Source organism: Rhinolophus sinicus, linkage group LG10 (genome assembly GCF_036562045.2).
Source record: "Rhinolophus sinicus isolate RSC01 linkage group LG10, ASM3656204v1, whole genome shotgun sequence".
Lineage (NCBI taxonomy): Eukaryota > Metazoa > Chordata > Mammalia > Chiroptera > Rhinolophidae > Rhinolophus > Rhinolophus sinicus.
In genome coordinates, this window is record NC_133759.1 from 30,532,485 (window position 1) to 30,559,191 (window position 26,707).

General features: G+C 46.6%; 1 protein-coding gene across 1 annotated transcript in view; it reads left to right on the forward strand.

Moving 5' to 3' along the window:
• Positions 1–26,707, forward strand: part of SH3BP5 (SH3 domain binding protein 5) — a 63,821-nt gene that overhangs the window by 20,984 nt on the left and 16,130 nt on the right. Inside the window, exon 3 of the mRNA XM_019725974.2 lies at positions 3,568–3,696. Coding sequence (XP_019581533.2) covers positions 3,568–3,696 — 129 coding nt within the window. The remainder of the gene's footprint in view (positions 1–3,567; positions 3,697–26,707) is intronic.

The window sequence follows — 26,707 nt, forward strand, 5'->3', positions numbered from 1 at the left end:
ATCTGCCCTCCAGAATCACCTGAGGAGCCCAGTTCACTCTTTGGTAAAACCCACATCTGATCAGGTCATGCCTCTGCTTAAAAATCCACTGTGGTATTTTGCCACAATTAAAAAAACAAAAAAAGGTAAACATACAAAAACCCCCACTACTATTCCATCCTTTTACTCCACCCCCGTTTTCCTCCCTTAGAGGCAGTTTAATAGATGAGTTTAACATATTTTAGCTGATTATTTAGGTATTTACTTCTATGACTCTAAGTAGCAGGCTTTATGTGGTTACTTGTTGATTTTTCAGTTTTACTTATCTGCTGACGTTCCACTATGGAAGATGAGATTTCAGTTCCTTTCCTCCCACCACACACCCACTTTTCCCATACTCTTTTCTCCCAACAGAATTTTATTGTAGTCGGTGTTCAGCGTTGACATGGTTGCAGAGATGGGAAGTGCTGTTGATAGTGGAGCCATCTAGTAAGCTGTGATTACGTTTACTTTTTGTGGTGGAATGCATTCTTCAGTTGTTTCTGACAAAGGGTGCCTAGAAAGTAAATTGAGACTTGATTTTAAAAATCTGCTATGCCCTCCCACTGTGCATGGAATAAAGTTCCAGTGCCTTAATACGGCACACATGCCCTTCCTTGCTCCAACCCTCACCAACCCTACCACCTGCCACTCTTTGCCCATGTTAGTTCCTCAGTCTCTCAGGCTCTTCCTTCTCTATCTGGTGAAATCCCCCCCTTTTTAAGGCCTAACTTAGATGGCACTTTCTTTGGGTGGCCTTCCCAGTTGTGTGTCTGTCGCACAGTGTGTATACTGAGGTCTCAGTACTTACACTACATTGTACTTATTTATTTACTGCTTGAGTTTAAATCTTGGCTCTGCCATTCCCCAGCTCTGTGACTTTGGGCAAGTTCCGTAGTCTCTATGTGCCTCAGTTTCCCTCTTTGTAAAATGTGAAGGACAACACCACCTACCTGATAAGGTTGTTAGGGATTGCACAAATGGATGGGATTAAGCATTTATAACAGTGAATTGTCCGTCTGCGCTCTGCATCCCTCTGTCTCTCCAAGGCAGAGTTGGTGGGTTCATTACTGCCCAGAATAGCTCTTGGCAAATCAGAAGTGTCTAGGGGCTGGCAGGGAACCTAACTGAGCGAAGCAGGCAGGTGTGATCCAGGCACAGGACTGTGGCAACTGGAAAGGGCAGTTTCTATCTAAGGCGGCATCTTCTACTCCACTTCTAGCCAGTGGTTGCCAGGTAGGAATGGGGACCCAGTGTTGCCCGATCATCTGATTTGTTTTTTGTTTGTTTGTTTGTTTTTTTAATGAGAAATTTGAGAATTCATATAAAAAAAAAAAAAAGTCTTTTTCTTGACATTTGGTTCCCAGCATATAGGCCAAAGGCGCTGAGCCTATTGGTCCATAGGGTACTGGTTTGGGGCCTAATTCTCATGTATGGAGTAGGCTCAGAGTGATGATGGGACCTGCCCTGGAACACACACTGACTGAGTGGCCTTCAGTCTTCTCATTTGTCTGGATGTGGATAGCACCGGCGCTGCTTCCCACGAGGGTAGTGACTGCAAAGTTTAGTCACAAGTGCATGAACGTATTTGCAAAGCAGCTGCCTATACGGTGTAACAGGTTATTCTGTTTTCATGTCAGCGCCCTGTCCCCAGAGAGATGCCCCTTGGTGGTTTTTAATATGATCATGGGTCTCTTTTCCTGCCAGGGGAGAAATTGTGTACATTTATGGAGCAGCTACTGGTGCCCAAGAACTGTTAGGTGTTTTACATTTGCATTCTCCTTTATTCCTTCTAGCAGCCTATAAAAAGTAACTATTTTATAGGTAATAAAAGTGATTCGTAAAGAGGTTACCTGATCAGGGCCTCACAGAAAGAGATTTAGCCAGGATTGGATCTGTCTCTGATAAAAAGCCCAGGCTTTAGACACTAGCTACATCCCACATACTGGATATCAAGCCCAACAGAAGCTCACTTCCTCTGTCAGATAAGGCTAGTCTTGTTCCCTGTCTTCAGAAGGTAGAGCAGGTGACTGCAGGCCTAGCCAGATAGGAGAGAAGGCAGAGAAAATGATGATGATGATACAGGACTAGGGGAAGGGACCAAGGCCTGTGTCAGAAGTGTCTGGCACAACATGACAGAGGGGAAGGAGATTAGAAGTGATCAGAGCCTCCTGCACCTCCATGAGACATCCCATTGGCCCAAGAGGCTCCTATAATTTGATGTTTAGAAAGAGTTTTCAGATAGTTGCTTTGCAGCCAGTGGAACCACATGTTTCACCAGTAGGGTGGCTGTTTGGTCTCGGGACAGCTCCATGGTTGGTGATCATGTGCTGTTCCTTCTTCTCTGAGGATCCACTTCCCCTTTCTTAAATACGTGCACATGAGCACACCCACCCACCCACCCACCCACCTACTCACCCACCCAAGGTGTGGCTGTGTCAGGCAACCACCAAAGGGAAAAGGAGTAGAGCGAACGTGGGGTCTGTGAGGTACTGACTTGAACCTCCGATGCTTCCTAGACATAGGACTAAATTTCTTTTTAATTTTTTTCCTCCTTGTGATGTCCGTGGGTCTGGTTTCTTGACTTTCACAATGTGGTTAAGCCTGGCATCCTCCACCTGCCTGCTCTTCCCTTACTGAGGCCCAAGCTGATAGCGGCTGTCTCCAGGATGGGTGGCCACCCTTATCTCTTGCCATTTTCCACATTCCAGACTTTCAGCTTCCTTCCCTTTCTTGAAAAACACCATGCCACCACTCCCTCTCCCCTCTGGCTGATGGCTCTCCTGCTGGCTTGGGACTCAGTATTTCCTCTCCCTCTTCCAAGTGCCAGTAGGCTTCTGTGTAGATATTCCCCTTCCGGAAAGTTTTCCATGAGTCTCCCCCAAAAAACCCTGTCTTATCTGGCCTAGTGCTGGGTTCTCCACTGCTGGGTTCCGTGGCACCTGAACCATTACCATCCTGACACAGACTTTTCTGCAATGGGCTGTAAATGCCTGACTTACCCACCAGACTGCAAGTGCTGTGAAGGCAGGGAGCAAACCCAAGGCCCAGCACAGGGTCTGGCGTGTAGGAAATTTGCACTCAGGGTTTAATGGTGACCATGTCATATGGTTGAGGAGTTCATGGGAGTGTAGGAAACGGTGCCATCATTATGGACTGAAGCTGCTGGGGCAGCCCAACTGGCTGTCTTCTCTTGAGGATCTGGACAGAGGTTTTTCACCAAACCTGCACTGTCCAATATAGTAGTCACTAGCCACATGTTTTTTAAAAAATTGAAATATATTTAATTAAAATGAACTAAAACTCATTTCCTCAGTCTCACTAGGCAATCAGCTAGTGGCTGCTGTTCCAGACAGTGCAGATAATTGAACACTTCCCGCATCATCGTTCTTTGGACGGTGCTGCCGTAGACACTGTCTTGTGAAGCTGTCATTAATTTAAGAGACTGGAGGTTGTGGGGAGTCCGTTCTTGGTGTTTTAGTTAGGTCGGGCAGATTTTCGCAGATTCCTTCTTAAGCCTGAACTGTCCCTTGCTATTTCTGGTTGCAGGATGCTCGTCAGAAGTTCCGCTCTGTTCTGGTTGAAGCAACGGTGAAACTGGACGAACTGGTGAAGAAAATTGGCAAAGCCGTGGAAGACTCAAAGCCCTACTGGGAGGCGCGGAGGGTGGCGAGGCAGGTAAGAGAGCCCTGCAGACCTTCTGCCGTGCCTCTGCCCACCACCCCAGTGTGCTTAGATGCGCCTTCTCACTTCTGTATCACCCCCTGAAGGGTAGAAACGCGAGTCCTGTGTGATGGGGAACGGCCATGACTTTCTAAACAGCTGTATTTGAAGTCAGCCTTTTATGCCCACCCCCTTGCTGCCCCACAGTCTGCCTTCATTCCAGCTCTTGATGCTATTAATAGAGTGTGGGTGCTGGCATTTGGCTGGGCCGGTGAGTGGGCGCCGCTTTGCTGTCAGAGCTGGTGCCCAGGTCCGCTTCCCAGGCAGCCGGGCCGGCTCATGTGGGTGAGAGGATGTGTCCAGAACACCAAACGCATTGCTCTGCCTTCTCCTAATGATTGTCTGTCAGGCAGCAGGGGGAATACGCCCTCCCTCGCTTGCTCCTCCCTGGCTTGGGAGTAACGGGCTATTTGCTTCTCTTGAAACATTGGTTCTTTGTCCTGAGAGCCCAAATAGGCAGCTAAGGACCCAAAGCCAGCACAGGGGCGGCAGAAGGGAGCTGCGGTCAGGCGATTGCTGGGCTGCGTGGAAGTTGGTTCTAGTTTCAGAGTGTGTCTTCCTTGGATGGCTACCACTGTAATGCATTGTGTGCTTGGGTCACCTCTCAGGCTCTGTGGGCCAGGCCCTGTGAACGGGGAAGGAAAAGAGCCCCGATACTTACCAGTCGGTGTCTGCTGCGTGCCAGGCCTGGGGGCGTTCACACATCTCAGCCACTTGGGCTTTCTGCCATCGGAAGCAGGCCTAAGTAGTTGGTCTAGATTGTAGTTTCTGTCCATTGTGTGTTTATGTGATGGAAAATGCTGCCTCTGAAAGTCTCCACTTGTAAGGAAATGTTTAGTGAGCAATGGGTATTTGAGCACCTACTGTGTGTGCCCTGTAGGGGAGATAATGGGAGGGGTTGTAAACCTTAGGGAAACTAAGCCCCAGGAATATAGGAAGGAACACGTTAAGATCAGACCCATCTAGCATAAGGGGCCAGGACTTGAGCATTCCTCGTCTTTGCCCTGCCCCCTGCACCTCTCAATGTTTTATCTTCGGGGTCCCCTTGAGCCTGTGGTTGTTCTGCTAACATCCGAGCTATGTATTTGGGTTTTGTACTCTGAATCCTGAGCGAGCTTTCTGGTTGGAACCTGCCAGATACGTTGCCTTTATTCTGGACAGAATGGCTGCCTTAAACCCTTCCTCCTTCCCTGGCCTGGGGACCTGGGCTGTACAGTATCCGAGTGCAGTGACTCATGGGTCTTGTAGCAAGCCCTGGGCAGCCTCCACCCCTCTCCACCTCCCTCTGCCCTCCCTCCACCCCCCGGCCTCTAGCTTTCCAGGGAGAAGAACCCTACTCCAAAAGGTGCTCACCAGTCCCCACAAGCCCCAGAACCCTGGGCATCCTCCCTCCAAAGTGCCCGTGTCCCATTAGTCTTTAAGGTGCTCTCCAAGTTGGGAGGTGTCCCCCGCACTGTCACCCAGGGCAGTAGTGTTCTTGACCTAAAATTGGAGTATGAAGGGTTCAGGTTAGGTTTGAGGAGAGATTTCTGATAATCTAAATATTGGATTAATACCTAGGAGGTCATGAAACCCCCATTTTTAAAAGTCTTCACCACTTGAATTTATTGTCCTCTGATTCTTTTGAGGCCACAAACATCTGTTAAAAACATCCGTGTGGCTCGCACCTTGGGATGGTTTAAGAGAGGTCTGTTAAAGCAGCCCCTCGGAGTTTTGGCAGTGGCTTCCCTACCCAGGCTTCCCCACCTGGTGCCCTGAGCTTGGGCTTTTGGGCAGGGCTGGGTAATAGACTTGTGTGGTCAGGGGCATCTGGAGGTTGGTCCATCAGGGTGCCAGCCCCAGCTGGTGGGGGATATCCCCCTTTGGCTGTGCCGATGTCAGACGTGCTCCCACCTCTGAGTCTTTGAACCTGCTGTTCTCTCTGTTTGTTGTTGTCTTTACCCCAGAAATTGCACGGTCTCCTTCCTCATCTCCTTCAGGTTTCTGCTCACGTGTCACTTTATCAGTGAGGGCTTCCTGGGCTACCATTTAAATGATAACTCTTAGTCCGCCATCTCCAACACCCCCAGCCCTCGTTCCGTGATTGGCTTTTTCTCCATAGCACTCCTCACCATCTGACTTGGTATCATTCGTTTGTTTACAGTAATGAAGCTCCACAGAGACAGGGAATTTGGTCTGTGGTTCATTGGCATGTCTGCAATGCCTACATACAGAAGGTGTTCAAACACTGAGTAAACAAAGGAACCAATGAGTGAATGATGTGGTTGGCATACCACCCGCAGACCAGCTGTTCCTCCTGGCTCTCCCTTGGCATTTCGAGCTTTTTCTATCCATTGCCCCTTTACTTACAACTTCTTTCCTGCCCGCACTGGTCTAACAGTGGCCCTGGGCCTATGATGTTATCACTGCCAGCTAGGTAAGCAGAGGATAGGAACAGGACTGGCAAATCCAACGTTGTCTGGGTTGGGTTCACACAAATCTAATTTGGTGGGTGGGTCCCCACTTGGCTGTGACACATCCAGAGTGGATTTCACATCACTCCTTTCTTTTCCATACCTCAGTCCTCTTTGATGAGAACAGAGGTAGGAGAAAGCTGGGTTGGGAGGGTCCCACTGCGGGGCAGCAGTGAATCATCCCTTCTCTTGGCCAGTGAGCAGAATGATCATGACAATTACTGAGTCTCGTGGACAAGCCACTGAGTCATCAGGTCTAATCAGATAATATCCAGACCCAGGAGACCGGTGACTGACTTACTGTCAACCAGCAGAGCCCAAGATGCATGTTGAGGGAATCCTGCCCAGCTTTGTGGCTGCAAACCCTCCCCTTAAACTCCTGCATTTTTGCAGGTGGAGCAGGGAGAAGAAAGGCAGAGAAGGCTCAGAGGGACCCCTACCCCTCAACCCCAAGGGACCTTGTTGATCTGTAGCTGAGGAACTGGAAGGATACTCAAAGGCTGGGCACGGATGTCACATTTCGTCTCCGTGGATGGGGGCCATCTGGGCTTGGGCCAGGTGGCTGAGTCTGTCTGCACCAGCGTCCTCTGACCTTCCTGATGGTGAGGGGTAGGCCCCACCTCTAGCTGCTGCCAAATGGGGCTTCCTGTTTTCTTCCTCTGGTCTTACTCCACCCCCTTCCTTTCTATATTTATAAACCCACACTGTATAGAGCAGGGATGGTCTGTGAGAGATACCTTCAAAGCATCTCCTTCAAGTGTGTATCATGAGGCACTATGTTCCCAGAGCGTCATCATCCTCGTCTGTGAAACTGATGGTCATGGGATCGGCCTTGGCGCTCTCAGGAGGTCGTCCTCAGGACTTACATGAGACAAGGCGTTTGACAATGGATTCCCTGCGTGAGCTTAGGTTTCAGCTCATTATTATAAAAACTTTTTGTTACAGAAAAATTTTAAAAATAGGCAAAAAGAAGAAAATGAATCCCCCTACCTTCTGTTCATATTTGATGTTTAGCGTCTTCTTTTTTTTAAAATAGATCATACTGTAGTGGTAGTTTTATAACATGTCAGGAATGCCCATGTCCATCCATGGAGTAGTGGAGACTTACAAGGGAAAGACTTTGCCTATAGCTTGGTTTTTCTATAGCGTTTACAAACATTTGTAATTGTCAAGCCAGTAGAAATTCTACCTGCCCATCAAAAATTTTCATGGAACTATGGTTCTTGATGTTAACTTACTTTTCTACTGATGAGTCAGATCCTATCTTGTGATTTTGAAAATCCAGTCTAAATTCTGCCCAGAGGAGGTAGAAGAAGGCTTTTTTTCTTCCCCCCCCCCCTGGGCTGAGGTGGGGGCAGGGAACTGGCTTTGATTTATTTGAGGGTTTTTTTTTTGTCCTTGAGTGAGAGCTTATTTTTAAGGTCGCTTTGACATATCTGCCAGCCCGTCTGACTTTCAGTGTGTGGCAGGGACATTCTGATGAAGGGCTGGAGCTGGTGTGACTCAGAAAACCTGAATGGCAGAGTGTTTCTTGCTTACTTTGCTCCCTGGGTTCTAAGTGGTCTAACACTGGCCCTGGGCCTGTCATTTTATCACCGCCAGTGCCAACCCTTGTAATTGTTTTCTTTTTTTAAATTGTAAGCTGTAGGTAAGATTTACCATTTTAAAGTGTATAATTCAGTAGCATTAAGTACATTCACATTGTTGTACAATCGTCACCACCAACCATCTCCAGAACTTTTTCATTTTCCCAAACCAAAACTCTGTACTCATTAAATAATTCCGCATTTCTCCTTTTCTCAGCCCTTGGCAACCACTATTCTACTTTCCGTCTCTGAATTTGGCTACTCTGTGTACCTCATATAAGTGGAATTGTGCAGTATTTATTTATTTTTTTTGGTGACTGGCTTATTTCACTTAGCGTCATGTCTTCAAGGTTTATTTGTGTGGTAGCATGTGTTGGAATTTCATTTCTTTTTAAGGCTGAATGATATTCCACTGTATGTATAGACCATATTTTGTTTATTCATTCATCTGTAAAGGGACATTCGGGCAACTCTTGTTATTTTTAAATGCTTGGAACATGTCAGAAGAGAGCAGAGTTCTTTGCAAACCTGAAGGGGAGCATAAATGCAAAATAATGAGAATTATTCAGTACCGGAAGTTGCGTGTTCTGTGTTGATGGGGCCATGTAAGTTCATATTCTGTATTTAAACTCATTTAGGGAAGTAGGTGAGTGGGGAAACATTTGAAACTTGTAGAAATACTTAGCTGTGGGACAACCTTTAAAGTTTAGCCTCTGGCGCCAGACTGCCTGTCTTTTAATTCCAATTCACCATTGAATAGCTGTGGGACCTCAGCAGGTTACTAATCTCTGTGCCTCAGTTTCTTCATCTGTAAAATGGAGTTGGGTATCACTTAGCTTTTGCTGTGAAACAAACCACTCCAAACTTAGTGGCTTAAAGCACTTATTTAGGCATCAGGGGTCACTGGGTCACATGTGTCTCATCAACAGGTCACGTGGGTTCCTTCACATGGTGTTGGGATTCTAGGAACAAAAGGGCAAGCGCTTTTCAAGCCTCTGCATGCATCACATTTGTCCTATTAGGTAGGTAAGTCACACAGCCAGTCCACATTCAAGAGGTGGGAAAAAAACCTCTACCTGCAAAGTATTATAACTGTTTTTCACCTTCCCATAGTATTAGTACATGCAAAGCATTTGGATCAAAGAAAAAGAATATGTTTTTATTATTCCAGATATATTCTCTGTCCAATGTTGTGTGTCTATGGTGAATCTGCTATCTTTAAAAAAGAAACAAAGTGGGCGGCCGGATGGCTCAGTTGGTTAGAGCGGGAGCCCTTAACAACAAGGTTGTGGGTTCAATTCGCGCATGGGATGGTGGGCTGTGCCCCCTGCAACTAAGATTGAAAACGGTGACTGGACTTGGAGCTGAGCTGCACCCTCCACGACTAGATGGAAGGACAATGACCTGGAGCTGGAGAAACACACTGTTCCCCAATATTCCCCAATACATTTATTTATTTATTTGTTTATTTATTATTTTTATTAGTTTCCAGTGCACAAAACTAAGTAATAGTTAGACATTTATCATTTATATCCCTCACACTGTGTCAGCCTCCCTCCCCCCATCCACTACCCCTCTGACATCACATACAGCCATTACATTTCCACTGTCTCTATTCCTAATGCTGTACTCCGCTTCTTGTAACTATAAACATTTAAACAAATACTCAAATCCACCACCACAACAAAAACCTGTGGGTCGAAGAAACAGATGTCTGCTGGCTGGGAGGGGATATGGAAGGTGTAGAGACTGTGAGGACAGCAGGGTGACCCCAGGCAGGTTGAGTACATACTGAGTTGCTTGTTGAGGATAAAAATGTGCCAGAGGATCAAAAAATGAAGAGGGAGTAGCTGACTTACGTATTGACTGCTCAGAAGCACTCTGAGTCCAAACAGATAACGTGAGGGCCTCGAAAGGATGGGGAGTCATATTTCCCCTGAAATGAAACAGGTCAAGTGCATCAGATAACCCCCTGAATTCTTATGTTAATCATAGAGGAACAGAGTGTTATAGTCTTTCTTTGTTGGGCAATTCTAGACATTGATTTTGTGAGCAGAAGACCCTCTGTCTGTGGAGAATGAGAAGCCCAGGACCTACACTCAAGGTTATGTCCAGTGTGAGTTATTACTCTCTTCACTTGTCTATGGATGTTTTTCCTTCTAACTTATTATTTTCTTTCATTCAACAAATATTTATTGGGTTCCGACTAATTGTCAGACACTGTTTTAGCCGCTTGTCAAGAACAGAGCATAGACCCTGACTCTATGGAGCTGAGCAGTATTAGTAAAAGTGTGTGGGTGGGGTGTTTTGGGCAAAAGGAGAATCTTTGTTACTGATCTGGATTAAAGGATGGGTTTTTCTCCCTCCTCCATTTGAGAAAGGGAGTGAGACTATGGGAGGGTTGCAGTGGGCTAGTGGATTGGCAAATCAAAGTGTCTCTCATCGTATTTCCTGAGCATTTCTCCTTCGTGTCCGCTGGCCATTGTGGAGCATAAAATGTGGTGTGTATCCTCCAGGAGTGCCATCTACATATATAAGCAAGGTGGTTTTAAGGCCTAGGTAATTACAGTCCATTGTCATTATTCATGCTAGCTTTGTTCTCTGAAGTCACTGCCACCACTGAATTAGCGAGGCATCCTACTGAGGCATTGCTTCTAGTCTGAATAGAGGGTCAGGTTCCCGAGAGCCTCTGGTCTTATTTCTATCAACCTATCCATACATAACCTCGTCTCATGTATGGTACTCTCTGAAGACACCTTATTTAATATTCATTTCTTACAACTAATTCATCATATACAGTATTTCTTTATAATAAAACACCAGCCAAGAAGGGTTGAACATTTTCCTGACCCTAGGTGACGTGACCGCAAATTTCTTTGGCTTTCAACCTCACCCGATGTTGCCCACTACACTTTTTTAATTGGTTGTGACCTCTCACACGTTTATACCAAATGGAGTCCACAAATTTAGCTACGTTCCCATAGTTCTGTCATGCACTGTAGACTTTATTTTAGCACTTATTGGAGTGGCCTCTAGTACAGATCTGCAAATTTCCTCTTCCTTTTTCTGGATGTACCATCTTGGTGATTCATTAACGTTGAACTCATGGCCAACAGCCCTATATGACTCATGCCAGAATGAAGCTGATCTAACACACGTATTTTCTCTGTCAGGCACACCATAGTCTTCTAGGCTTAGGAACACTAGACAGCACTTCAGCACTACGCTTGGGGGCCACTTTCAACATCTGCATCACCAACAAAACAACTGTGAAAAACGTGGCCCTCAATAGACTGTGAGATGGACCGTTGGGTACAGTGTGAGACTGAAAGACGGCAGCGTGTCGCCTTGTTAGACCTCAACTGGGAATGGGCACACTGAGAAACTCAAGGATTTTGCTACTCTGTGTGGGTCCAGGAATGACCCTGAAAGCAACATAAATATTGATTGGTTTGGGGTTATAAATAAATTTTACCAAGCAGGCAAATTTGCAAATACAGAATCCGTGTGTAATGAGGATAGACTGTACTCACCAAATAAGAGCCCGAAGGGAAAGCTCATTTGTTAGGAAACTGAGCCACATGGCACAGGTGTGGACGGCATGTGGAAGAAGCCAATAAAGTGAGGTCACGTGTGTGTGTGTGTTTGTGTGTGTGTACGTGTTGTGTAAAGCCTGGGGAAGAAGGCACACTGGATCCCCACAGTACAGGAGAGAGTCTAGGTGGAAAGGACAGAACAGCTGAGAGCAGAGGAAGAAGTCAGCATGGACATCACCCGGGGTAAGTGCGTCATCTCCAGGGTGGTGGAAAGAGCCTTAGAGGGACCAGATAGGGAAGGAATGGTGTGGCCAGATGAGGGAGCGCCCGACAGTCTCCACCTGGCTTCCAGACTGGGTTGAGAAGCTGCAAAACAGCCATGGGCTCTTGCATGTGTTTGAGAAGTTGATCAGGCACTGATGACCAGTGTCATTAATAGCAGCACCATCTTTTGAGATCTAACCATGTGTTAGGCACCCTGTGTGCTGTTCAGTGTAGGGGATTCATTTATCTTCCTCTCTTGTTCCCACATGACAGATGAGGAAACTAGTGTGGGAGCCCAGAGACCGTTACTTGGGCCTTTACACAAACCTTCCTGGTGTTGTGGCCTAACTTGAGAGACTATGAAGGGGACACGTTAGCAGACTTAGTGGTTAGCCAGCTGCCAAGAATAAGTCATAGGGAACTCCAAGGTTTTGACCTGAAGAGCCTGAATAACCAGTAGAAAGCTGAAAGAGAGTGGGGATCTAGCTTTGGGAGAGGGTGGTGAGTTTATTTTCCTGAATGTTAAATTAGTGACTGGCTGCCTCAGTGGGAATCTCATCAGCGAGACTGCGGGCAAGTGGGAGGTGAGGAGTTGGGAGTCAGTGAGATGGAGATGAGCTTGTACGTGGAGAAAACTGGGTCAGAGGTGAAGGATGGCAGGGAAGAAGAAGAAGAAGAGGAAAGCAACTTGAATACACTTTGTAACCAGGCACTTTCTACGTGCTCTACATACATGAGGGAGGCACTTTTTTGCAGAAGAGGAAATTGAGGTTTAGAGAAGTTAGTTGTTCAGGGGGCTCCCCACATCCTCATTTATTGAGGATCTGTAGTAGTGGTTCCCTCATGTATGTGACCTAGACCTCGCAGCAGGGGGCAAGTTGGTATGGCCAGCATCATACGGAGGGGTGATCCCTGAGGCTCAGGGAGGTAACGTGAACGTGCCTGCGTCACAGCCCTCGTGAGGAGAGGAGCTGGGTTTGAACCTGCGTCTCGCTGGTTCAGGCTGCTGCCTGGTGCTCGGCTCTTAGGAGGCGTTTAGTGACTGTTGGAAAGTCTGAACTGCACACTGACACATCGTAGGGGACCAAGTCAGAGACATCATTGACTTGTTGGGCTAAAGGAAGATTTTGAGCTCGTCTGTGCAGGTTGTTCCCTGCGTTTTCTGCTCTGGGGTAACTGGGAGGCTCTTGTTTCAAGTCATTTGGGGCCCCTTGAAACTTCTTCCCCTCGTGGCACTCTGTCCTAGTTCTCCTGGGACTTCAGTGCAACTTCGTCATACTTCCCTTCTTCCCGGTCACTTCCGTTTCTGCTGAGCCACTTTCCTGCCTGGGTGGCAGCTGTCAGTGTGGGACTCGGGTCAGGAAGTCGGGTCAGTGACATCCATCCTGGTGGCGCTGACTGTGTTCCCACTGGGTGGTCACAGGCCAGTTCCTGGGAACTGCGTCATCCCAGCTGCCCAGCTGAGTGCTGAGGTCCCTGTCACAAAGTGGCATTCCTGGTGATCTACAGCAAGAAGGGAGAAAGGACTGTTCGCTCTCCCTTGCCTGCAAGACCACGTCCTGCCTTGCAGTCTTGATAGGTGATTCTGGGGAAAAACCAGCTGCATTTTGGAAGCTTAGAATCTTGAATCAAGTTGAGGTCAATGTTGAGAGTGGCAGATCGAAGGGTCTGACCCAGGTCGAAGGCTCCTGATGTAGCGTAGGTCTTGAGGCTTGAATCTGAAGTCCTCCACACTCCCACCTTTTGGGGTCTCTGCATCTCCTGCTTGGCTGGCTCGGCCTCCCAGTCCTCTGCTGAGGCTGGAGCAGGGAGTCTTGCTGATTTTGAGTCTTGAGGTTTTTCTCTCCTGGTGGTGCCGTGGGCCTCTTGCATTTGACCCTTACCTGCCTGGCAGGTGGCAGGAATGGAGGACTAGTTGCAAGCAGGGTCTCAGCCAGGCAGTATTAAGCTGGAGGCGCTACCCACCATTATCTTGTCAATTGGGAACTATGTCGGCACAGTTCCCTTTTCCCTGTCCCCTTTGCTTTTTTCCAAGGCATGGCTGGTTCCCGGTAAGTGCTGCTTGGTAGATGACATGCTGCTTGAAGATGTGGTTTGTCACCACGGTTTAGCGGTTAGAGGGGGAGCTGGATGGGGAGCACTGTACTGTATCTGCAGCCATGAGGTTCCTTGATTGTTTCTTTTTGCCCTCTCTGTCTCCCTCCCTCCCTCCCATCTATCTTCAATAAAACTATTGTGTTGACGTGGATTGCTTCCTTCCTTCCCTCTCTGAATACCACCAGCCTCCCCTGGAAAGGAGTGGCAAGGTGACTGGTTTCTCAGCTGAAGAAAATCAGAGTAGAGGATGTGTGTTTGCTACCAGTTTTGTCAACATGGGTAGGCCTTTTTGTGTTGCCAGGCAACAAGACTTGGTCCCCGGCCAAATGGTGGTGTTTCTCTTGAGCTTTTGGCTTACCTTTCTGTTCCCTTTCTTCATTTTGGGGATCCCCTCTGCCCACCCTGCTTTCCTTTTTTTTCCTACCACTCCTCCTTCCACAGCCCTCCCAGCGTGACATAATATTCTCTCCACATCGATGAACATCTACCCTTGAGAAACTGATGGACTTATTTACACTGAGAAGTAGATGACCCTTAGGACTCAGAGATTTACAGTCGCTCTGAATATTCAAGTAGTTTTGCTTTAAAAACATGCCCACAGCTTGGGGTACAGTGCCCCCAGCCTGGTGGGACTGCTGAGTCCCAGCTCGGGGTTTATCACAGCTTCCCGATGTGTGTGATGGGAACCACACCATCATACCAAGAGGGAACTACCTAGAAGTCCAGGCCATAGACAGTTTTCATTTCTGTGTGGTAGAATGTCCTTGTGGAATTTAAGTCAAAGGTGGGGTTGGCAGTCAGAGTTTAGGCCACTTTATTAAATTTGCATTTCAGATCTTTTTTTCTTTTTTTTTTTAAGCATAACTCTGTCCCATGCAATATTTGGGACATACTTAACTAAAAATAATTTGTTGTTTACCTGAAATTCAGATTTAACTGGGAGTCCTATATTTTTATCTGCTAAATCTGGTAGCCCTACAAAGGAGGGAAGTTATGGCGTTGAGTCATCAGCCAGATGGAGAAAGTAGTTTCAGAGCCAGCGGCCCCTTCATGGGGTTCCTGAGTTCATAGCACGTGGTGCTGTGGAGGATTCTGGACCCCGCTTTGCCATTCCTTCGCGGTAGCCTTGGGCAGGTACAAATGTGTGTGGGGGAGTGTGCAGTACAATGCAAAGTATCAGTAGGCCCAGACTACTTACTGTTCTAGGTACTCCTGGGTCTGGCTTTTCTAGGAAGAAATGGGGTTTCTAATATAAGTGGGTGAGTCTAAGTATTTTTTTCTGCTGCCCGCCTCCCTCTGGCCCCATAACCCATAACCCTCACCAGCTTTGATTGCTGAGAACTGGTTGGCTCCAGACAGAACTCTAGAGGGTTCCATGGGAGGCTACATCAACTGGGCCTCTTCTGCAGAATCTTCCAGAATGTGGGTTCCTCAGCTGTTTTTTTCCACTGACTTCTCCAGAAACTGCCTGGCACCTCCCTCCTTCCAACTTGCCCCTCTTCCCCGTTCCTGAGTGCCTTTCCTAGGGTGATCATTTGTGTGTTTGTTTATTCATTTTTTTCCATTTAAAACTTTCTTAGGCATGAGAGAGCTTACAGTCTCTTATTGGAAAGAGTGGCTCTTTGCTTCAGGGTAGGCAATGATCAGCTTTGTTTAGGAAGCCTCACTCATCTGTTTCACTTTGAAGAAATCGTTTAAATGGAAGTAAGAAAAAGGTACCATTTGTTCATCAATTTGCAACCAGCCTCAAGTGTATCCCCCAGCCTTTTGGCAAAGCACCGTACTGGAGAGAAAGTGCTGTACCTTTTTTATTTCTTAAAGTCGTGGAGTATTGAAATCTAAGATTCTCTCGTTCTTTTGGTCTCAGGCTCAGGCCAACTGAGTGAAGGTTTTCTTTATACAGGGAAGACTGGGAGGTCTGTTTTTGCACTGACCTGGGTGCTCCACCAAGATGGTTGAAGCCATCTGTAGTGGGCTCTTCTGGGAGCAGTTGTTGGAAGGAAATCCTGGGATGTAAGGCACCGTACTAGTTTATGTATGTTCCTCTTCTGTCTGGCCCCATCCCAACACCCAAGGCCATAAGAAAATATACAAATTAAACTTTACAGCCTGAAATTATGAAATTTACATTGCCTATGCACAAAATAATGGCCTCGTCTTGTATCAACTAGGAATTGCATTTAGTTATAAGTAACAGAGGACTCAAAAACAGTGGTCTAAACAGGCAAGGATACCTTCCTTCACCTAAAAGAAGACCTGAATTGGGCAGTCTCGGTTGGTACTGTGACTCCATGGTCATCTGAGAACCAGTGTCCTATTACTGCTCCATCCTAGTATTTGAATTGCATCCTCAGAGTCACCACATGGCCCAAGATCGCTCCAGGAGCTCCAGCCATCACATCTGTATGTCAGGAAAAGAGGGAAGGGAAGGGACATATGCCCCTTCTATTTTAAAGAGTCTACTTGGAAATCTGAGACAACACACTGCTCTGTTTCATTGCCAGACCTACCCATATAGTCCTGGGTAGCTGCAAGGGAGGCTTGGCTTGGGGTTTTTAATTATCAGGATTGTTCTAAGGATGAAGGGAAGAATGGATATTGGGAGGCAGCTAAACAACTTTCCCATGTCTGTACTGTGGTTTGTCTTCTAGAAAGGCTCTGGGTTGAAAAGAGCTAGAGGTGGACATATGTGCCCCACAGAGCAGGCGTAGGACTTCTTGGAGTAGAGAAACACAGTCAACCCCATGTCTCGGCTACATTTTGTCCCTCCCTTTATGGGGTGCGGAAAACTTCCTTTTCCTTGTATTGTATTGGAGAACTGTGAGGAAATGCTAGCTTCCCATAAGGTGTTAAGTGTGTACATGTTTTGTCACAGAATCTATTCCCACTTTCTTTTAACGCATGTTAATTAAATGACTCATTTACCATTGCCACATCTTTGGTGCAAGCCCTCCTATGTTTCCTGGACTATTGGAATAGTCTTTCCATTGGTATTCCTGCCTTCTAGTGCCCCCTCCCCACCTCTCCCCTCTGCCTCCCAACAGAATCTGTCAAAGTCAGTTTTACTGATTGTTTTGCTCAAAAACTTGAGTGCATACAATGGTTCATTTTATAGGTCAACTTGGCTGGGCCACAGTGCCCAGGTATGTGGGCAAACATTATTTTGAATGTTTCTGTGAGGATGTTTATTGGATGAGATTCACATTTAAATTGGTGGATGCTAGTAAAGCAGATTGCCCTCCATAGTGTGGGTGGGCCTCGTCCAGTCAGTTGAAGGCCTGAATAGAACAAAAGACTGACTTCCCCCTGAGCGAGAGGGAACTGTGCAGCAGACAGCCTTGGACTTGAACTTCAGTGTTGGCTCTTCTCTAGTTCTCCAGCCTGCTGACCCACCCTGTAGATTTTGGACTTGCCAACCTCGACAATCACGTGAGCTGATTTCTTTTTTTCTTTTTTTTTTCTTTTTATTAAATTTATTGGGGTGACAATTGTTAGTAAAATTACATAGATTTCAGGTGTACAATTCTGTATTACAACATCTATAAATCCCATTATGTGTTCATCACCCAGACTGATTTCTTAAAATCTATCTATCTCTATGTCTGTCTGTCTGTCTGTCTGTCTGTCTGTCTCTCTCTCTCTCTCTCTCTCTATCTCACCTGTGTGTTCTGTTTCTCTGGGGAACCCTGACTAATACAGCACTTCTTCTGTCTCTAGCGTCTGGCCCTGCCCCTCTCATCCTGTGGCATCTGCATTTCTCTGTGTTGTGCCCTAATGTGTGCCCTCCCCCTGTCCCGCCATACTCAGAATTGCCAGGTACACCTTGTTTTTGCACTCACTTATGCGTATGTCATGGACTATTTTGCATCATTGAGTATTCTGTTCTCTTTGTGACGTTTTTCTTCCCAGACTGACTCGCTCTGTGATGTTCAGAACTGTGGCCATCAGCCACGTATGGCTACTTAAATATAAATTAATACAATTAAATAAACCTAAAAGTTCAATTCTTCAGTGTCCCCAGCCATGTTTCCGACGCTCAGGAGCCACATGTGGCTGACAGCACACACAGAGAACATTTCTATCACTGTAGAAGGTTCTGTTGGACAGCACTACTTAGCTTTCATCCTTGGCGTGATTAAAATGAAGACACAGGTTTGTGTAACTTCTCCAGACTCTCTGCGTCTCCCTCCCTCGCTATGCTTTCCTTCAGCTTTACGTCTTTGAGAATTTGACAAAAGTTATGGATGGTACCCTCTGAAAACACATGCATATGTGCTCAGGTGCATAAATTTATAAACATGATTTCAAGGTATTCATCAGCTCCCCTTAAAGGTCACCCATGTCCTGTGGGTTAATAACCACAAGCTAATACTACATAATGCTTGCTTATATAACAGCTGACACTTCTGCTTACTGGGAGCTTGTTCGAAGCACTTTACCTGTGTTAAGACTTACTCCTGAAAGCAATGAGGTAGCATCTGCCGTCACCTGCATTTTGCATTTTGAGGAAACTGAGGCACAGAAGTACAATAAAGTGTTTGGGTCCCCAGCTAGGGAGTGGCCTGGCCAGGATTTGATCCAGGCATCCTAAATCTGTGTTCTAACTTCTACACCTGGGACTAAGGACCCCACTGTGGAGTTTGAGATCCTTGAGGGCAAACATTGTCTCTTATCCTTTTCAAGTCTTCATATGCATGATGCCTAGTAAAGGTGAAATCAATGCTTGGAGAAAGGAGGAATTGAGAGTTATATAGAGGCTTGAGGCGTAATCATCTCAGCCCTAGGCCATTTGGATTCTTCTATGTGGCTGTCTTACACTTTTTCTTTCTTGATTCCATTGGCTGTACTTGGTGTCTGACCCCTTAGAGCTGGGAGAGGCCCTCAGTCCTCAGAACCTACTTTGCTTAGCAATACCTGCTGGAAGGAAGAGCCCTGGCTCCCACAGAGAGCTCCTGCCATGCCAGCTAGTGCCAACCTTGCCTCCTTAGGCTGCAGGCCCAGCTGCTGCCCTGGCCCTGTTACATGGCCAGTCCTGTCTTTTGCAGAGATCCCTTGGTGGCTTGAAGTGGCTCTGGCTTTAATGGTTATGTGTGTGCTCTGGGAGTGGGTGCTCTTGGGGGCTCTGTTACTTTCTGACAGACAGCCTGCTCTGGCCAGGGTCTGCTGGCTTCAGCCATGTTGCCGTCTTTGCACTTGCATGACAACAGATCCCTCAGCGTATTATAGACTGTGCCAGGCAGGGAGGTATGTTGTGCTAGCTCTTAATTATATTGAGCCTTCATTTTCATCTGCGTGCCCCTGACCTTGAATTTTTTTGGCTATCTTCTTGCATGTGGTAGTTAACATTAAGCCAAGTCATGTTGGCCCAGAAGCCGAAGACAGGTTGTTGGAGGAGGGATGACATTTCAGTGAATCGGTTGTTCCTTTGGCTGTGGTTAAATGTACCAGGCAACGAATGACCCAGGCAAGTCTGAAACCTGGAGAAGGTGGGAAGGGGGCAGCCAAAGTGCCTGGCTGATGAAAGGCTTGGGAATAGCATCGTTTCCAAGTGCATATTCCTCACCATTCTGGTGGTGTGGACCCACAGAAGTAGAAAATGTGGTCACTGTCTTCAAGGAGTTTGCAGCTTGTCAAGAAAACCAAGTGAATAGTAAAATAATTCAAGAGACATGTCATCAGTATGTTCTTATGTTGGGCAGGTTTCAGAGTGTTTTTCCACATACACTATCCTATAACATGACAAACTACTGAAAGAATGACTTGGTCCTCTGAATTCAGAGAGGGTAAAATTTTACCCAGGAATGAATTTCCCAAAGACCCACTGGGACCTGAGTTATATATCATTCGGTTTGGCAGAGGCGAGGGACAGTGGAAGGGGGGATTATTCAGGTGTTGAGAGAATGGCTCTCACACTGACTGACCTAGGGTATACAGTTAGGTCATTCTTCAAGTGAGTTTTCACATCACGTAAATGGACATTACCAAGGATAAATGCGCCCAGAGAGACATTTATCACTCTGTGAGCCACAGAAAAAAAAAAATTAACAAGGTGCATTAAAATGACCACAGGGAGTTGTTTGTGACTTATCATTTGTACTCTGGCTGTACCTTAATTAAACACATATTTCTTCAACATCTGCAGTGTACTGGCTGCTAGGCTAGGTTTTGGGAATTAAAAAATTCAGTAGCACAGTCGCTGCTCTTACAAGGCTTCCTACGTCACTACGGGTGATACTGCTTTAGAAAGATCATAGAAACTCTCTGCACTGTGCAGAAAGGAGAGGCCATGGGTACTGGACCTTTTTTGCTGTCGTGCCGACTTGGGAGCTCCTGGGCCTTGGGGACTGACCAGGTGTCTCTTGTCATGTTGGTGCCCCTGGGGTTGAATTGTCTGACTGTTCCCTCTCCTCTCTCATCTCCTTTCACACCCTCTTTGTGGGTCTCTCCCAGGTTTACAGGCCAAGTGTAGAAAGCTTTGAGAACCCTCTCCCTAACCACCCATTCCAAGTTGCAGAGTGTGTTGGTGTTAACTGAAGTCGTCTTGTGTAGATTGGGTGTATCCTCTTGGAAGCCCCTTGGAAGTGAAGCCAAGCAGTTGTGTGAGGTGTTGGCTGGCGGGAGACCAGTTGTGACCAGTATCCTTTTGTGGATCCCAGCCTGGCAGGGAAGGGGCCATCGGCAGATACCCGCTTCCATTATTTCTCCTGAGTGTTTCTTGTCTCAGAGGCATGAGGGAGGTTAATGACTTTGAAGCCATTTGTTTTCATCATATGAGAAAGCAATCTCCAAATGGAGACCAGCAGAGCACAGGATTCGCTAGTGAAAGTTTGGCGTGTGGCACGTCCAGCTGAGTGGGCAGGTGGCGAGGACGGATGGATGCTCTGGCTGCCCCTTTTCTCTGAATCCAGAGAGTTCGCCTCCCTGTGGCATGCTTAGTGTTGTCTCCCTCTTGTATTGGTTGTCCTCATAACCTCCGATTAGGTTCTTAATGGTCTGAGTGTGATTGGAAGGCACTGAGGTGGGTGACTCGTGACACAGTCAAGCACAGACTGTGTTCATTATTCCTCCTATGTCAGTAGAGCATGATCAGGGCCTTCCTTAGTAAAATGGTACATGGAAGCTGGGGATGGAGACGATAACAAAAGTGCCTGGGAGAATGGCTTTGGATGGGGACGTGTGTTCACCTCTGTGCCAGGTATTGTGGGTGATAAAGTATAAACTACAGTTCCTGCCCTCAAGAAGCGTTGTTCTGCAAACTCGGATGTGCTCAACCACCGTTGGGCAGTGCAAGATGGTCTTTGAATGAGTTGTCTGTCAAGTGCTGGGTTTAGAAAATGGGGAAAGCTGTAAGTCCTAGAAGAACAGGACTGGTCACTCCAAAAAAGAGGCTAAGGAATGACAAGAACTTAATTTTGGCCTGTGAAGTGGCATAAGAAAGAACATATGATTGCTTAACAAAGGAGTCCAGCATGCTGTAGTGGAAAAAAGAATTCACAGAGGATGGGGTATTTGAGATGGGTTTTGAAGGATGAGTAGGAGTTCCTACGGTGGAGAGGAGGGAGAAGGGTGTGTGTTACTGGCAGAGGGAATGGCACGTATAAGAAGGAGTGCTGAAGTGAATCCAGAGGCCAAATGGGTCTGGACTCGTGCCGCCTGCACCGCTCAGCCAATAGACCGACACAGGAGCTGGGTCCTAGGATAAACGTTTATTATCAGAGCACCCGTGGTCTGAGAAGGCAGCGGGTTAACACCTCCAAAAACTGCTGTCACATTCTGAGACTGACTTGGGGTTTTTAAGGGAAAATCTGGGCGTCCCTCCAGAGGCTACATGACAGTTCCGGGGGTCTGCATGTAGCCTTCCCTCTGGCCATGTGATTCTATGGTGGAGTCAGCAACCCAGGAGCAATGATGGGAGTAACCTGGAAAGAAGGCTAGACCGGAGAGATTGTGACCAATGAGCCTGAGGGTATTAATCATACGTTTCAGGGTAATTTTCTAAAACAGCATACCGGGTGGGACAGGGGACATTCTAAGCTCATGCCACAGGGGTTTGATCTATTGCTCTAAGTAGGTCAAGTAAAGGTGAGGCCTGGGCTGGGACGGGAAGAAGCCGCTACTGTGAGGGTGCCAACTGGGCCCTGCTTCAGAAGGAATGGTGAATGCTTGGGGCTCACTGGTTGGACGGGAAGTGCAAACCTGGGCTGTGGCTCTTTTGTTAGGCCGGGGAGTGACATCATCAGAGATGCACTTTAGAAAGCTAGGACACCAGGTGTCCTAACTGCAGTTGCAGGAGACTAAATTTTTGCCATGTGGAATTTAAATTGGCCATGTGAGATTGGAAGCTGGGAGACCAGTTACAAAGCTTTTAAAAATAGTCCAGGTAAGAACTGATGCCAGAAAAATCTGCCGAAGTTTCCTGAGAGCCCATTTGTTTCTTTGTACAGAGCTAGGGGGTGGGGAGAGGTTAGGCAGGGCTTGTCAATCTTTGGATACTCTACAGAGAGAATGTCTTGGCCATAGGGCTCGGCAAAGTGGGTGTGCAGATGGTGTTGTGGAGATAATTTATTGAATTGAGGGTGCCCAGTGGGTTCTGTGGATTCTTGTCAGGGTCTAGAGAATCAGTGTTTAAGCATCATTGGAGAAGTAGAATAATACACGGCCCTGTGTTGGGGCTTTTCCTCTCCAGACCTGGAGTCAGAAGGCCTGAGTTCAGGTCTCAGTGACCTTTCTAGCCTTGTGATCTTCTACCAGTTCCTTAACCTCAGTTTCTTTGGGTGTAAAATGGGTACCACAATACTTGCCAGCAGGACGATAGGCTAGATTTCACAGATGCATACCTGGTACACGGTTGGGATTTAATAAACACCTCTGCCCGCTTCCCTTTATCCTCCTTCCCTTACTCAGGGCAATAGAAGTTGGGTGCAGGGGGGGCAGGGTGCCTGCAGTTTGGTTTCTACTCTTAAAAGTACTTTGTAGTGATAATGTGCTTTGTCATTGTAAGTGGGAGTATTCTTTTTTCTCTTTGTCTCTGTCAGGGACAGAGAAAGATCTGAGGGCTTTAAATTGTAGCAGAAGAAAGCAAGATTAGAAATGAGAACTTCTGGGTGTAGTTGGAGTGGTTTGGCCACTAACAGGATTTTGGGGGCCAGTGTTGGACTCCCCACATTTTGGATGTGTCTTATTTACAGATTACATGTGGGCAAGATGGGCTTGGAGGGATGGGGGGCCCTGCCAGTCTTGTAAATCTGTCCCCTGCTTGGCTAACATCTCGACTCTGCTTCCCCTCAGTGGCAATCCTACAGGTACTTTTTGTTTTGTTTATTTATTGAGCTCAAATTTCTTCTTTAGTGAGGGCCACCTTTGACAAATAATCTTTGGTCTCCCTAATCTTCTAGTGAATAGCATTTTCTTGAGTTTTGTGATTATGCAGTAGGTACATAGCAAAAGTGATAACTAATGAACCAAAAAGACTGTGAAAAACATTTCTTTACTACTTTTCATTATGGAATGTTTCAAGTGCACACAAAAGTAGAGAGAAGAACCAGTGAACCATATCCATCACCAGTGTCAGCAATTGTGAACATTTTGCCAATCACATCCAGCCCGTTTTTTCTTATTTTAAAGCTGTTCCCCAGTATCGCAGCACTTCATCCATAAATACTTAAGTACTTTGATAAATACTTAAGTATTTATCTCTAACAGATAAAAACCTCTAAAAGATCACATTTCCACACCTAACAAAATTAATGGTTCTTTTTAATATCATCTAATAGCCAGTCTTTTTTCAAATGTCTCCAGCTATTTAAAAAAAGTGTTTTCTTATGATCGGTTTAAAGCATTTGACTAGAAACAGCTGTTGTGTTTTGATTTGATAAATATTGTGGACCTCCCTTTGTCCCTTATATTATGCTCTTGCTCAACCCAGTGACATAGTTCTGAGTTTAAGGAAAGAGCTGTGTTGTAGGTATATAGCAAAGTGATAGCTGGTTAAGAAGTGCATCAATAGAACTTCTGTTATGGAAAATTTGTAAACCTACAACAATAAAGATGATAGCCAAAGCAAAGCAGCCGGTTGGTTAACTCACTGGCCGAGGGACGGTTTGCACGTGCTAAAGCCAGACACTGCATTCTGGAACATGTCCTTGTAAGTCCTGCTGTAATTATGTATCTTCCAATGGTAGCTGAGGCTCTCTGGGAGTAAACAGAGGCCTTGGCATTGAGAAGTCCAGTGACTTGTTCAAGGTTGTAGACCCAAGACAATGGTCATTGTTGGTGCCAGGAATATACCCGGATCCCATGCAGGGCCTCACAGTGGCCACTTGTCCTGGTCAATCAATGCTAGTTCTATGCAGAGCGCTGGAATGTTTCTTCTGTTGGCACAATGGTGTGTTAGGAGCTGGGGTCTTTGGGGGTTGGAGAGTTCCAAGGGGGCCTGTTTGTCCACGAGGTTCTGGTGGGGCCAGCTCTCTGGAGAGTGGTCCCTGGAAGTGTTGGCAGCTCTGCTCACAATCCCCAGGTAGAAAGAGGGCGAATCAGGCAGGTGAGGGCCAACCGGCCACCTGGCCCCTCCACTGCAAAGGAAAGAGAGAAATAGGAGATGGGAGTAGGGGATCAGAGCTTTACCAGGGGCATCTGGTACCTTTGGGGCTTTGACTCCCTGGCTATGGCTTAGAAGAGGGAGATGCTGTTCCCAGTTCCGGCACCCCAGTTCTTTACACACCCACATCTCTGCTCCCACATTCTGTCCTCCTCGTGGGAACCAGCAGCTACTCCTCAGGTGTGAAGGACGGCTCAGAGTTTTCTCATGTTCTCGAAGGAGAAATATACACCGTGGCTCTTGTATTTAATCTTTAGTGTCATTTAATATTTGATATTATACAAGTTGAATATTAACTGACAATGGCTCAAGTTGAACATGGTAACATTTGCGACTGAGTAAACATTGATGTCCCATATGTTCAACAGATTTTTTGATCTGTAAAAAAATTGATCAGGAAAAGTGAGTCTTAACGGAAATCATGAAAAATTCCACAGCAGAAACTATAATTAGTAAAGTTTGATGTGGATAAAAACTGTTCAGGGGCTGAAATTGATTTGACATAGAAAAGAACTGTTCCTAATGACATTAATTTTGACTAATTAAAAATTTAAAAAATTAGGAACAGTGGATATGAAAAATTATCAAGAAACGACATGGGTTTAATGGAAGTCTTTCTAGAAAATGCTTCTGATGAAAATGTTTGTATCCAAAACATCGTCAGTACCCATCTCTGGCCACTCTTCAGTGAACCTCATACAACAGTGGGAAAGAGGTATGGAAGGGTGGGAAGTTGTCAGAATTGAAAGTCTCGCTTATCTGGCAACTGTAGATCCCTAGGATTGCTCAGAATACAGACGGAAAACGAGCTCGAATAAAGCTGAGAACAGATACCCTGCCTGTGGTCCACTTGGATGTTCATTCTGGACCTCCCTCCCTCACTGAGGCCCGCAGAGATTTCGATCCTGTTTTCAAAGATTTTTGATCTTCCTTGGCTTGCTTGGAAAGGAATCTGGCATTTTCCTTCATGATGTTCTAGGTGAGGGATGGGTTCTTTCCAGCAGCTCATACAACATTCACGATAAAGAGGCAAAGACAAAACTATCAAGTTTAAAAAAAAAACCACACAAAGATGGGGGCTCCCCACTAGTGTTTGCTCAGGGCAGCAGGGATATTGTCCTGACCCCTTGGAGGTGGGGGCCATCCCAGCCAGGGCACTAACCCCACAGGAGGCACCAGACCTCCCTGTGTTTCCGAGGGTAGTTCCCTTTCCTCTGTGCTCTGCTGTCTCACGTGGATGTGACCGTCATTCAGATCAGCCTCTGCCTCACCCCAGGCTGGTGACTTTCTGACCCACTTTAGAAGGAAGTGGGACATTCCCATCTTCCATTTCATGTCCCAGTGTCTGGGAGTTTCCAGGAGGCTCTTGCTGCTCCACAGTTTCCATCAGGCACTGGGAGGTGTATGCAAATTGAGCCCATTCATTCCCAAGGAAACTGGAGTATCCTTTTGGGTTTCAAGTGCTAACGCTGTTTAGAAGGGAGTGGGGAAAGCAATCCATTGGGGCTGTGTGCTGAGTGGGTGCGCTGTTTGGATAGAAGAAGGGATTTTGACTGCCTCATGCTTCCCTGTGTCTCATTCAGCCGCCTCACTCCCCTGTGAGTGGGGTCCATTGTTCCCAGGAGCAGGCGAGGAAACAGTGTTGGGTGTAGGAGAAGGTAAGCTCAGAGAGCTTCAGGGTCACTTCTAGACCTCACTCTCTGAGCCCCTGACTCCTGACTGAATGAGCTCAGCTCTTAGAGCCACCTGCCTTGTACTCTGGAGGAAACACCACGTTTTCCTTGCTGTCTGCCATCTTCCTAAAAACCCCTCTACCCATCCTGATATATTGAGCAGTGGCCAGTGTGGCCGTAAGTAGGTGAAGAAGTGAGACCGAACTTAGCTTTGTGAGCAGTTTGTAGCCCTGGCAGGTGGTGTTTAATAGAAGTTTAGAAGGAAGGCTCTGGGTTAGGGTTTGAATCTTGACTCCACCCTTGGCAGCTGTTTGATCTTGGGCAATGTATGTAACATTTCTGAGCCTTGGTCTCCTTTGTAAAGAAGGGATCATAAGTGGACTGACTTCTTAGGGCAATTTTGAGATTTAAATGAGGCACTGTACTCACAACACCTTGTATACATTATCTCAGAATAAATGCTCAAACAGTAGCTGCTATGATTTCCTTCATATTTTTCTGTATCCACACTCAAGGGTCTGTTAGTGGGCAGGTACCAGATTAGTCTCGTCTTGCGGGCTCTCTCCAGGACTTGGAGCCACCCCAGCTAGAGTACGGCTTTGGGTAACCAAGTGACAAACAAGACCCCTTCTTTTCAGTTTCCACAGCTAACTGGCTGGCCTGTTCGTGACACCTTCATGAGGCTTCAGTGACACCTGCAGGAGTCACAGGTGGGAGGCAGCAATCCTGCCCAGTTTGAGTTCTCATCTTGTCTTTGGCT